We start from the raw sequence: 12,368 nt of genomic DNA on the forward strand, positions 1-12,368 counted from the left end.
GATCCCGTTGCCGGTCCCGGTCCGGTACGGGCGCGACACTGAGGGTTGCGGTCCGTTGCCGGACACGAAAAAAGACAAAAAGGAAAAAAAAAAAGAAAGCAGAAGCAGATTCTGGTAGCTGGTTGTAAATTTTCTTTTGAATTCTTCACCTCCATGTGAATCAAAGCAAAACTTATTTTCACAATTCATGAATACAATTTTCCAAAATTTATTACATTATCATTTATCACAGTGAAACAGAAAGGTCAATGGAATTGATTTTTCTTTCTCATTTACCATATTCCCTTTTAAGGATCTCATTGTACAGAATCAAGCTACTGCGTGTGTAACTTATTTTGATTGTCTTTTTGTGCCCACTTATATATTCATATTTTGGCATAACTTCAGCAAGAGATACATTTTTAAACTTTTTTACATTCTTAGAAATAGCAACCTCTTTAGTTGACTTTATGTTGTAGTTTTCCTGATGATTGCTCTCTCGTAACTAGGAGACCTAGGAGACTTGCTAGGTCAGTGGGACCGACTCATTTGGGGCTGGGCTGGATCAGGAAAGATGGACAGAAGGGCAAGGTGAAGGAAGGCCTCCTTCTTGTCTACACCTCCATAGGGAATCTTTACTTCCCCTGTACCCTTTTTTCTCTCTCCTTACCAGATTATGGATTTAGGCCTTCAAATGAGCTTAGGCTGTCACCTGATTTAGGACCTGTGACTTTATGGTTGTTAGGTCTTGAGAAGAAACGACTGTCCCCAAACATCTTCCAAGACCACTTTCTATATGGTTAAATTGGCCTTTGCTGTTCACAGTGTGACTGAAATGATTTCCCCAAATAGCTTTTTTTGGCATTAAGGGAGGAATATAGAACATAGGATCTGTCTAGGACTAGTGGCATACCTACAAACAGATCCCTAATGTCCTGGTGTGTGGCACTGTCCCTTAATCACTCATTACCTTCCATTGTAGGGCCTCATAAGGCTTGGCCAACATGCAAGGAAGGCACCTCTCACCTTCATTCAATTGCTTCATTCATCGAAGTTAATCCACTTCGTTTCATCCACCTGTTGCATAGTAGAATACATTGGGTATTAATTTAAGCAGATGGATACAGCTCAACTCCATGCTAGCTAGCTAATGTACTTTCCCCAGGTAACATAAGGTGTTAACTGGATTGTAATGCATGCACCTTAAAGAAGAAGCTAAGAAGTTAGACTTTGAACAAATAGGATTTATATTTTTGTGGGGTTTTAATTATGAAATCAACATATATAAAATTTTTGAAAAATACGGAAAAGCTCAGGGAAGTAATTAAAACCATCTATAATTCCACAACTCAGAGAAAACTATTAACATTTTGATGTATTATTCAAGTCTTTGTTTCAGAATATGTGTGTGGTGTAATGCCCCATATTTTTTTCTCTTTACCTACTTTTTCTACCTAAGAGAGTTTAGATATTAGATATTAGATAGGCTTCTAAACTCTGTGATTTATGTAGCAGCCAGTACTTCATTATTGTGCATTTAAATTGTTTCTGAATCTCTGTAAAAACAGTGTGGTGATGAAAATATTTACAGCTGTGAGCTTCACACACCTTTGCACATACCTTTAGAATAAATGTACATAGGTCAAAAGAAATGCACACTTGAACAGCTTTCTTTACATATTGCTAAAGCTGTCCTCCAGAAGGGTTCTGTCAATTTACCCTCCTATCAGCATTTTTTGAGAGTTCCCAGAATCCTTATCCATTAAAAAAAATTATTATTTGTTAAAAAATTCCTGCTATCGGGCCGGCCCAGTGGTGCACTGCTACAGTGCGCCGCTTGGGAGCGCGGAGGCACTCCCGCTGAGGGTTCGGATCCCACATACAGACCGGTTCCTGCTCACTGGCTGAGCGAGGTGCGGGCGCGACACCGAGGGTTGCGATCCCGTTGCCGGTCCCGGTCCGGTACGGGCGCGACACCGAGGGTTGCGATCCGTTGCCGGACACGAAAAAAGACAAAAAAAAAAAAATTCCTGCTAACTCGGTGGGCAAAAAACAAAATGAAACAATCTAAGAAGTTTAATTTCTATTTCTTTGTTTAATAGTGAAGTCCTTTATGACTATACTTTTATACATTTGCTAGAGATAGTTTAGCATAGTGGTTAAGTGGTGCTATTCAGGAGTCTGATGTTCACTTACTGGCAGCTTGGATAAATTCCTTAATCTCCCTATGTTCATACCTTGATAATGTCAGTGTCTACTTCCTGGAGTCTGTATGAAGACTAAAGATGGTGCCTAGAAATTACCAGGCATACAGTAAGCATATTAGCTACTTTTATGTTCTCTGTCATTTGTATTTCTTCTTATATGCATTACCTTTTCATTGTCTTTGGGCAAGTGGTTTTTTTGGGTAGTTTTTAAAAATATGTATTAAGTATCATAACCCATTATCTGCCATAAGTTGCAATTTCTCTCGTCTTTAAATTTTTTTCAAAGTGAGGAAATATTTGAATATCAAGAAATTCAGGCCAGGGGAAGGCATAGTTTTGGTCCAGACTGGGTCTTTTTTCCACTTCTCAGTCATACTGCTAGGGGAGTCACCTTCTCCATTGTTGAAAAGGTCCAGTATTGATTTTAGTCACCAGAGAGCAGAAATGGCATTTTAAGCAGAATAACTTATATTAAAAATAACCATCATAGAATAAAACTTCTGCTTAATTTATGTAAATAATGATCATGGTAGCTGACAGGCCATGGCTAATATTTCACTATTTTCCATTTGTCACTAAATCCAACTTGTCAGCATTCCATTAGTGGTGCTATAAAATTAATTACTTCAACCTGAAAGAAGCTTTTAATTTGAGATCAAGATCCTCGATAGATTGTATAGCCATTAAGTGCTTCTACTTTCCTCCTCTTTTCTGCAAATTATATAGTAGAAAGAGAATCTTTCTAGCCACAAAATCTTGTGTATAAGGGTAAAATATTCCCTATTTTGGCAAATGTACATGCTACTAAAAATGAAAGTTTTTCACTTCACTGGAAAAAATATGGACATAGAGAACATTATTTTGCCTTGCAAAGCAAGGAAATTATCAGAACCACCTTTATAAAAACATGGAAATTCTGCTTGAACTGCCAACTTATTTCAAAAAGCTATTAAACATGGGTAAATATTGCTGCTTTGATGGGTGAGAGTGTGTTATATTATTGATACTAGGCAGCGTATAATTGAAATTTTCCATATGAAAGTTCTTTAAAAAGCAGTTTTGATAACGATGCTTTGATATTGGGAATGATATTGGGGAGAAGAGTAAGGAAAATCTCAACTTCCAAATTTTATACTTCTTTATTAGATTTCTGTTTTTGTTTTATTTTGTCATTGTTATTTTTCTTGAAGTATGTTTTACTTTTACAACTTTTTGAAGAGAAAAAAATTTAAACCATGATTTATATGTTACTGTAACAATTCTAAAAGTCGTATTATGTACAGGCCGGGATGCTCACCAGGGCTGAAAGTAGGCAACATTTAGTTTTGGCCCAAATTGACTTTGTAAGTTGACTTTCCTTATTTAAAAATCTTTATGTTTAGAAGTCTTTTTCTTCTTATTTTGCCTTTTTCTTTTCTTGCGATGATTGGAAAACATAAAGCAAGAAACAAATTGTTTCCCAATCTAAAATTTTAGATTTCTGATTGATTTTGGGGCGACTGTTATATTGAACTGCAGATGCCTATAGGCTATAAAACACAACTGTGTTTTTTTTGCCTTTTCTCAGTCTTATTACTTATTTACTTGTCAGTAAAATGTCATAGAACATTTTCGGGGCGACTGTTATATTGAACTGCAGATGCCTATAGGCTATAAAACACAACTGTGTTTTTGCCTTTTCTCAGTCTTATTACTTATTTACTTGTCAGTAAAATGTCATAGAACATTTTAGCTCCTTTAGTGCACTTATTACCTACATCCAAAAATAAAGAACTAGGAATGCCGATCCAAATGCTGATCAAAAAATGTTTATTCTAAACTTCAATCCCCTGCATGCAAATATTTGACTCTCGCTGGAGGAATTTAACCTCAGTATCTCTCTTGCAGGCAAAATGAAGGACCGGCTAGCAGAACTTCTGGAGTTGTCCAAGCACTATGACCAGCAGTTCCCAGACGGGAACGATGACTTTGACTACCCCCACGAGGACATCGTGTTCGAGACGGACCACATCCTGGAGTCACTGTACCGAGACATCCAGGACATTCAGGATGAAAACCAGCTGCTGACGGTCGACGTGAAGCGGTTGGGAAAGCAGAACGCCCGCTTCCTCACGTCCATGCGGCGCCTGAGCAGCATCAAGCGCGACACCAACTCCATCGCCAAGGCCATCAAGGCCCGGGGCGAGGGCATCCAGCGCAAGCTGCGCGCCCTGAAGGAGCAGAGCGAGGCAGCCGAGGCCCAGCAGGGGGCGCACTCGGCGGTGGCGCGCGTCGCGCGCGCGCAGTACGACGCACTCACACGCCTGTTCCAGCGCGCCATGCACGAGTACAACCAGGCCGAGATGAAACAGCGCGAGAACTGCAAGATCCGCATCCAGCGCCAGCTGGAGATCATGGGCAAGGACGTCTCGGGCGACCAGATTGAGGACATGTTCGAGCAGGGCAAGTGGGACGTGTTCTCTGAGAACTTGCTGGCTGACGTGAAGGGCGCGCGGGCGGCCCTCAACGAGATTGAGAGCCGCCACCGCGAGCTGCTGCGACTCGAGGGCCGCATCCGCGACGTGCGCGAGCTCTTTCTGCAGATGGCCGTCGTGGTGGAGGAGCAGGCCGACACGCTCAATGTCATCGAATTGAACGTGCAGAAGACCTGCGAATACACCGGCCAGGCCAAGGCGCAGATACGCCAGGCCGAGCAGTACAAGAAGAAGAACCCCTGCCGGGCCATCTGCTGCTTCTGCTGCCCCTGCCTCCACTAGCCCGCTGGCCCGAGGTGGGAGGTTCCCAGCTCCTCACGGAACTCAGTCTTCAGAGGAAGAAGAAACGGGAGGTTCCAAGATTCCAGCCCAGCTCGTGCTTGCAGAGATGGTTGATACCATCCGACGGTCCTTGTGTAAAGACAGTCCTACTGAAGCTGTGGGAGGCCCTTATGTGACACAGGGCACTCTTACCCTCTTAATGGAAGCCGAATAAGGAACTGATGTTGTATCTGACTGTAGCCTAAGTGTCCCAAGGCATGCCTCCTGGTGAAAACTAAAGGAGAAAGTCAATTTTCCATCTACTAATAGTTGCATTTATCATCAAAACTTAAATTCATTCACATTGTCCTGAAAGTTCCTTGAGTATGTCAATTTCGAGTGAAATTGGCCGCGGGAAAAACTATGCCTTTCATTTCTGATTCTGCATCTGGCTTATGCTATGTGATTCCCCCACTTCCCCACCCTCGCCATAGACCTTTCTGCTCACCTCCCCTACTTACTAAAATCACATGGAACACTTACTATTTCCTTATCTCTTTCACTTTTGATATCTTCCACCAGAGTATATTTTGATATTATTTTTCCAGATATTTTTAAGCACTGAATATTGAACAAGCACTCGAATTAAAGTATATATCAGTCACATTTTTTGTATTCTTCACAGTTAAAAATTATTTAAAGTTTATCTTTTTACTTGATTACATATGCATATATGTAAATGTCAAATACTAATATTCACTAAAGCATGTACATAATGACCAATTGGCTTTACTTTTGTAAGTATGGTATGTAAATATCAAGGCAAACACTTTCTCTGGCTACTGGTGTTGGTTTGCTTGTTTTGAGTTTATCTCACTCTGGTCTGCACCTCCATAGTTCAGATTGGGTCAAAACTTTATTGTGAACAACTCTGCATTGGTTATGGTGGTAAAGACAAGTGATGAAGGGTGAAAATGAATACAGAACTAGAGATAATAATGTAATATTCTTGGAAATACCACTTTTGTTTTACTGTGGACCATTTCATTCATTCATTGAAATGGAGTAATTTAAAATAAAATAATCTTGTTTTCAAGTAAGCTTAATAAACATTACATTATAAATATACTTATATATCTGTGTCTTAACAGTTTAAATGTTTACTTTTTCAATTACTGTTAAAAAAAATTTTCTACTAGCTACTTGAGGCTGCAACATCTGGATGGAACTCTCAGTAAATGGAAAAAAATGAAAAACTCAAATAATTCACTGGAGGTTAGCAACATCATCAGGTTTTAGAGATTTCAAAAATTTTCTACTAGCTACTTGAGGCTGCAACATCTGGATGGAACTCTCAGTAAATGGAAAAAATGAAAAACTCAAATAATTCACTGGAGGTTAGCAACATCATCAGGTTTTAGAGATTTGGTTTTTTCACTTGCAAACTTTGTAATGCCCTTAGCCACATTTACCATGTTTCCGGTTCTTCTTCTGAGTCAACTCTTAACTCTTCCTACTCATTATTTAATATATGAGCAGTTCAGTCAGCGGTCCTATTTCTCAGGTCCTTGCAGGTGGTGGAATTTTAAAAGGAGTAGAAAGAGGAGTATGTGAACTCTTTGGAGCATGCTGCCTGACCTGCTTATGACCTGGAAAATCTAGCCTTATATCTAATTTTAATTTCATGGTTAAATATGAGAATTGTGGAAACATTCCCACCATGCTCTTCTCAGATTTCTCCCTATTTCTTTCTCAGCTAACTGTGGGGATATGTTTCACCTTTGACTTAATTCCCTTTCCAAAAAAAAAAAAAAAAAAAAAGTCTTTACACAGCTCCATTGCCATGTTTTCATGATAAAGAAAAGATATTGTAAATAGAGACCACCAGCTAGTTTCCACAAGAGAGAATAGTTTATGAATTTGATTTGTTTAAACCCAGAAAACATTTTCTTTGCTTAGAACCATCATAAAAGTAAATGGGTTTTCAGGCTCTGTGTGTTTTTTAATTCCCCACATTTTACATTGGAGAATTAGGTGAAGACTACACTTTGCTGTACTAAGAGAATGAGTGTGACCTGTTGCCAATGGAAAGTGAGACGTTTTCTTTCTGCTGTAATCATTCAAGTGTGGCATGGCGGATAACAGTTCAGAGTTCGGACCCCACTGCCTGGGTTTAAATCCTGACTCTGCCACATACTAGCTGGATGACTTGGGCATGTTACTTAACCTAACCTCTCTGTGCCTCAGTTTCCTTATTTTAAAATGGGGATATTGGTACCTACCTCATAGAGTTGTGAGAAATAAATGACGAAATCTGTAAAAAGCATTTAGAACAGTGCCTGACACATGTCAAATGCTTTGTTCATTACTCTTGTTCTGACATAGTTTTCTCTTAGACTGAGAGAGCTGTTTAGTGACCCAAGTAAATTAATAGTTGTTAACTTTGGACGTAAGATAAAGGCTTATTCTTCTGTTAATCGTCTTTAATAACACAGAATAAAGAAACCAAGACACTATCTTCTCTGAATATGAGGGATTTTCTTCCTACAATGAAAAAACTTTTCCTGATGGTATTTCTATTCCTTTGCATATCCAAACATCTAAAGAAGAAATGAGATGTGCCACCAAAAATGGGTAAGCAGGAAATAGCTGTTCTGCTCAATTTGGCAAGTGATTTCTCCTGATTCTTCCCAAGTTGTGAGTCAGAAAGTCACCGAAGGAGTTCTGGGAAGTTGGATCATAGACCTGTTGGCCTATCCTGCATCCTACCCTGTCCCCCAAAGCCCTTGATAGCTCTGACTGCCATGGCAAGCGGTTGGTGACATGCTGGCTTTTTCCTTTGGAAAGGGTGCTCCAGTGCTCCAGTGCTACCAAGAGATGCTGTAGTGTTGGCTTTATCCAATCCCATGATGCGCACTTGGCAAACTCTGAAAGGTGACTTTGGGTAAGAAGAAGACCTTGCAGCAATTCTGCAAATTTCATATGTTAATGTCATTTAGTGTACAAAATGAAAGAACCAATCACAAAGAACAATGAAAACTTCAGGGGCTAAAGGTAGAATGTTTTAAAACTATTGCAACATATCAGTGACTACTTCCAACTAACTAAATGTCAAGCCTCACAGCCACAGCCAAGCCATGGATTACAGGTGGTGACAACTCCAGGAAAATCATAAATAGGAAAGATGCTCACCTAGGATGCATTGGTACCCAGGATAATATGAGTTAGAATTTTAAAAAGCTGATCATTCAAAAATGTTTGAACTGTGACTTAACAGGAGTAATTTTATGACCTTTTATCACAACTTGGAAAGAGAACAATGCTATTTTCATACCAATGCCCTTATATTTATTTAAAAACAGTCTCAATGCTTTATAGTTAAATGTCATATGCAAATATTTTTCGGGCTCTACCATATAAAGTTCCTATCTTGACAGGAAACTACTGAAGATTGTGAGATTGTGTATAACTTAACAATAACCAAATGTGGTAACTATAGTCTTGGTTTTTATGTATAAATCCTACCATTCTATTTTCTATTATCAGACCTATTTTTACTCCTTTCTTTATAATATGCAAAATATCTCCAACGGCAGCATGCAATTCATTCATTTGTAATCAAGATGATAGTTTAAAACATCTAGTTATAATCAGAATAAAGTTGACTTGCTTTTGATAGCAGAATTGAAAATCATTGCAATTAATAAAATGGAACTAATAGAAATGAAAAAATGAATAGGATCTAGAATGTAACTTCATCATCATATAAATACTGAGTGTGTCTATTTCTAACACATTGCAAAGAATGGACAAGATGTCCTTATACACTAGAAGCTTTTGTTGTAAAAATTATATGTTTGCTGGTGAGAAAGAAGGTATTTTGAACTGAGTTCTAAGTGAGACTACAGAGGATGCTTTAAAACAAGTAATATCCTGCAAAATGAGGAGTGAGAGACAAGTCCCCAATACTATCATTTTTTAATTCTTCATGTTTATTTTTAAAGTATATTTTATACTCTATTTTAATTCTAAGCATCCATAGCCATATCTTGGACCTTTTCTACATTTTCATGGCCCTACAGCCAATTCTTTAGACATATTCCTCCCTCTGTTTCCTGGCATCCCATGATATTGGATACTGGGTAAAAATAACAGAGCATACAAAATTTATATGTATATATATAATATATATAATATAATGCTACGGAACTCACCATTGTCTCCCACCTCCTGCTTCTCCTGCTTATCCCATCTTGCAAATGGCAGCATCAATCCCTTTCTGCCCCTCTGACCACAGCAGCACCCTCGCTGCAGTCCCCCACCTCACCTCTCCTGCGTTCACGCTTTCACTCCCATCACCACTTGCCCAGGTCAGATAATCATTCCCTCCTGCCTCAGTGACTTCAGCAGCTTCTATCTGATCTCTGGTCTCTAGTCTTTCCTCTTCCAGTCTAATCTCTGTATAATCACAGTGCCTTTTTGTTGTTATTGTCACTATGTTTTTTTGGGTTTTTTTTGTCCTTTTTGAGACCGGTCGCACCGAGCTCAGCCAGTGAGCACTGTGAGCGAACTTGAACCGGTCATCCCTATATAGGATCCAAACCCGCGGCAGGAGCGCTGCTGCACTCCCAGCGCCGTGTCCTTTTTGAGACCGGTCGTACCGAGCTCAGCCAGTGAGCACTGTGAGCGAACCGGTCATCCCTATATAGGATCCGAACCCGCGGCAGGAGCGCTGCTGCACTCCCAGCGCCGCACTCTCCCGAGTTCGCCACGGGCTCAGCCCTGTCACTATGATTTTTTAAAAAATTTATTTGTTGTTATTTCTTTTTACATTCTAAGGTGTTGCACAGCAGTTGGGGGGAGGGGAAAAGGGGAGGGTAGAGGGGCATAGGGGGTGGAGGAGGAGGAAGGGGGTGGCGTGGTTGAGGCCCATGGCACCCCCTTTGCCCCTATTCGGTCAGGGGAACCCAGGAGGCTTCCAGCAGAGGCTTGGTGGTCAAGGCTGGGCTGGATGCAGAAGGTGGGGTGTGGCTGAGGCCCTCGGCCCCCTCACCCCCACCCTGGCTTGAAAGCCTGGGGGGCTTCCAGTCCTTCTAGGTTTTATAGGTGTTCTTTGGTGGTGTTAGACCTTTCCTGGTTAATACCAAAACTTTGATCTGTGGGTTTTTTTCTTTCTTTGATCTGTACTTTTTTTAGTTCGATCTGTGGGTTTTTTCTTTTTCTCTCTGTACTCATCACGGCCAGCCTTGAAGTGGTTGGGGCTTGAAATGGTCGGAATGGTCCTTTCTTTCTCTTATCGTGGCTTTTCCTGCCTTCATGAACTCCGTAGATCTCTCCTTTTCCCCTGAGCTCTAGAGCCCCCAACTTGGCAGTAATTGCTTTTTAATAATTGTAAATTGGTTGATTGTGAGAGTGATTGATTCTGCCATCTTGATCCAAAGTCATTATGTTGTGTTTAATTGTGGTAAAATATACATTATACAAAATTTACCACCTATGCCTCAATAAACTCATTGTAAGTTGAAAATATTAAGTTAAAAATGCATTTTATACACCTAACCCACCAAACATCATAGCTTCAGTGTGCTCAGAGCACTTACGTTAGCCTACAGTTGCACAACATCCCCTACCATAAAGACTGTTTTATAGTAAAGTGCTGAATATCTCATGTAATTTATTGAATACTGTACTGAATGGGAAGAACAGTATGGTTGTATGGGTACCATCTTAAAACTGAAAACTTGTTAAGTTGAACCATTGTAAGTTAGGGACCATCTTACTAAACTGCATACAATTCATCAGTGTGAAGTTCATTCATATTATTGTGTAACCAACCTCCAGAACTCTTTGCATCTTGCAAAACTGAAACTGCACTCATTAAACAATAACTCCTATCACCCCAGCCCCTGGCATCCACCATTCTACTTTCTAACTCTATGAGTTTACTACTCTAGGCATTTCATAGAAGTGGAATCACAAAAGTAACTGTCTTTCGTGACTGACATTTCATTTTGCAAAATGTTTTCACGGTTCAGGTTCATCGACGTTGCAGCAAGTGTCAGAATTCTCTTCCTTTTCAAGGCTGAATAATAGTCCATTGTATGTACACTGGTGAACCACATTTTGTTTTTCCATGCCTCTGTCCATAGACACTTGGGTTGCTTCCACCTTTTGGGTACTGTGAGTAATGCCATTAACCTGCTTGAAACTCTGTGTTGGCTGCCTATTGCTCTTGGTGTAAAATCCCAACTCCTTAGTGAGGTTGTCCAAGGCCTTGTGAGATCCAGGCTCTGCCTACTTTTGGCCTCACCCCTGCCACTTTTCACGCATGCTCTCTTCTTCTTAGCTCTGGACATTCCTGCGGGCTGTTTCCCAGCCTGAACACCCTGTGTTAGCCCGGGTTCTCTGAGAAGCAGACTCCAGGAAGGAACTCAAAGTGGAGAGACTGTATTAGGGGAAATACAGGTGAGAGGAAATAGGAGGGAGTTGGGTTAGGCCGAGAGTGCTGTCAGACTCCGATGCAAGGCTGACCCCTGGAGGAGGAAGATTGAGTGGAAGCATGCCAGACTGCTGTGAGGTCTGAAAAGATTTTGTAAGGCCTTCTGGAAGTCCTTGAGCCAAAGTCTGCATCAGAGGTATCTGGAATCTTTGGGAACAGGCCTGCCTTAGCGTCCCTGCTGCACTCAGGAACTGGCTGGGAGGATTCGGGAGCCGTGGCCCCCGTGGAAATGGAGAGACGTTTATTGCGTGGCACCCCGCACCACATTTAGGCTGTTGCCTAGGACCTCCGTGAGGAGCTGGGTGCTTCCTCTACTAGACGGCTTTTTGATTTTTGAGGGCAACCGATAGCATCTTATTTGGCTTTGGATTGTAGCACTTTGCATAGTATCTTTTATATAACGTGTTCAGATACTTGTGTTCTAAATGCAGAAATAGAGCTATTCTGAATTTGTTTTCTGTTATGAGTGACTGTATCCTTTTTGAAAATGTATCCTATTTTACAGCATAAAGGACCATATCTAGTCCCGCCTCCCAGTGGAGAATCTGTGTAGGGTGCCAGGCCCAGAATGAGGGGCAGTGTCCTGGAAGCAGGGGTGGGACTTGGTGAGGGGAAGGAATATGGGATTAGAGAAAAAGCTACGAGGGGAGAAGCAGATCATCCAGGAGCACAGTCAGTCTGAAAGGGCTGAGGGAGCAGAGAGAAGGAAGGCCCGAGTCACAGGAACTCAAGTCAGCATAGCCAGGGCTAGAAGGCTGGGCTTGGATGCTGCGAGGCTGAGCCTGGAAGAAATAGCTTTTTTTTTTTTTTTTTTTTTTTTTGGCTGGCCGGGTTCGGGATCCAAGCAATATTTTAGTAAAGGCACAGACTCGGGTTGAATGCAAAGAAAGTTGTAAAACTAAGTTTTACCTAGAAGTGATTTAAAAAAAATTTCTTCCAGCCATGTAA

At 40.8% G+C, this 12,368-nt stretch overlaps 1 protein-coding gene across 1 annotated transcript; it reads left to right on the forward strand.

Annotated features, from left to right (window-relative positions):
* Positions 1–4,073: 4,073 nt before the first annotated feature.
* On the forward strand, positions 4,074–6,053 carry STX11 (syntaxin 11). The gene has a single exon (XM_008584853.1). It carries the CDS (start codon positions 4,079–4,081, stop codon positions 4,940–4,942), a length of 864 nt encoding a protein of 287 aa, XP_008583075.1. The 5' UTR covers positions 4,074–4,078; the 3' UTR covers positions 4,943–6,053.
* Positions 6,054–12,368: the final 6,315 nt, after the last annotated feature.

Source organism: Galeopterus variegatus, unplaced genomic scaffold (assembly GCF_000696425.1).
Source record: "Galeopterus variegatus unplaced genomic scaffold, G_variegatus-3.0.2 Scaffold3383, whole genome shotgun sequence".
Lineage (NCBI taxonomy): Eukaryota > Metazoa > Chordata > Mammalia > Dermoptera > Cynocephalidae > Galeopterus > Galeopterus variegatus.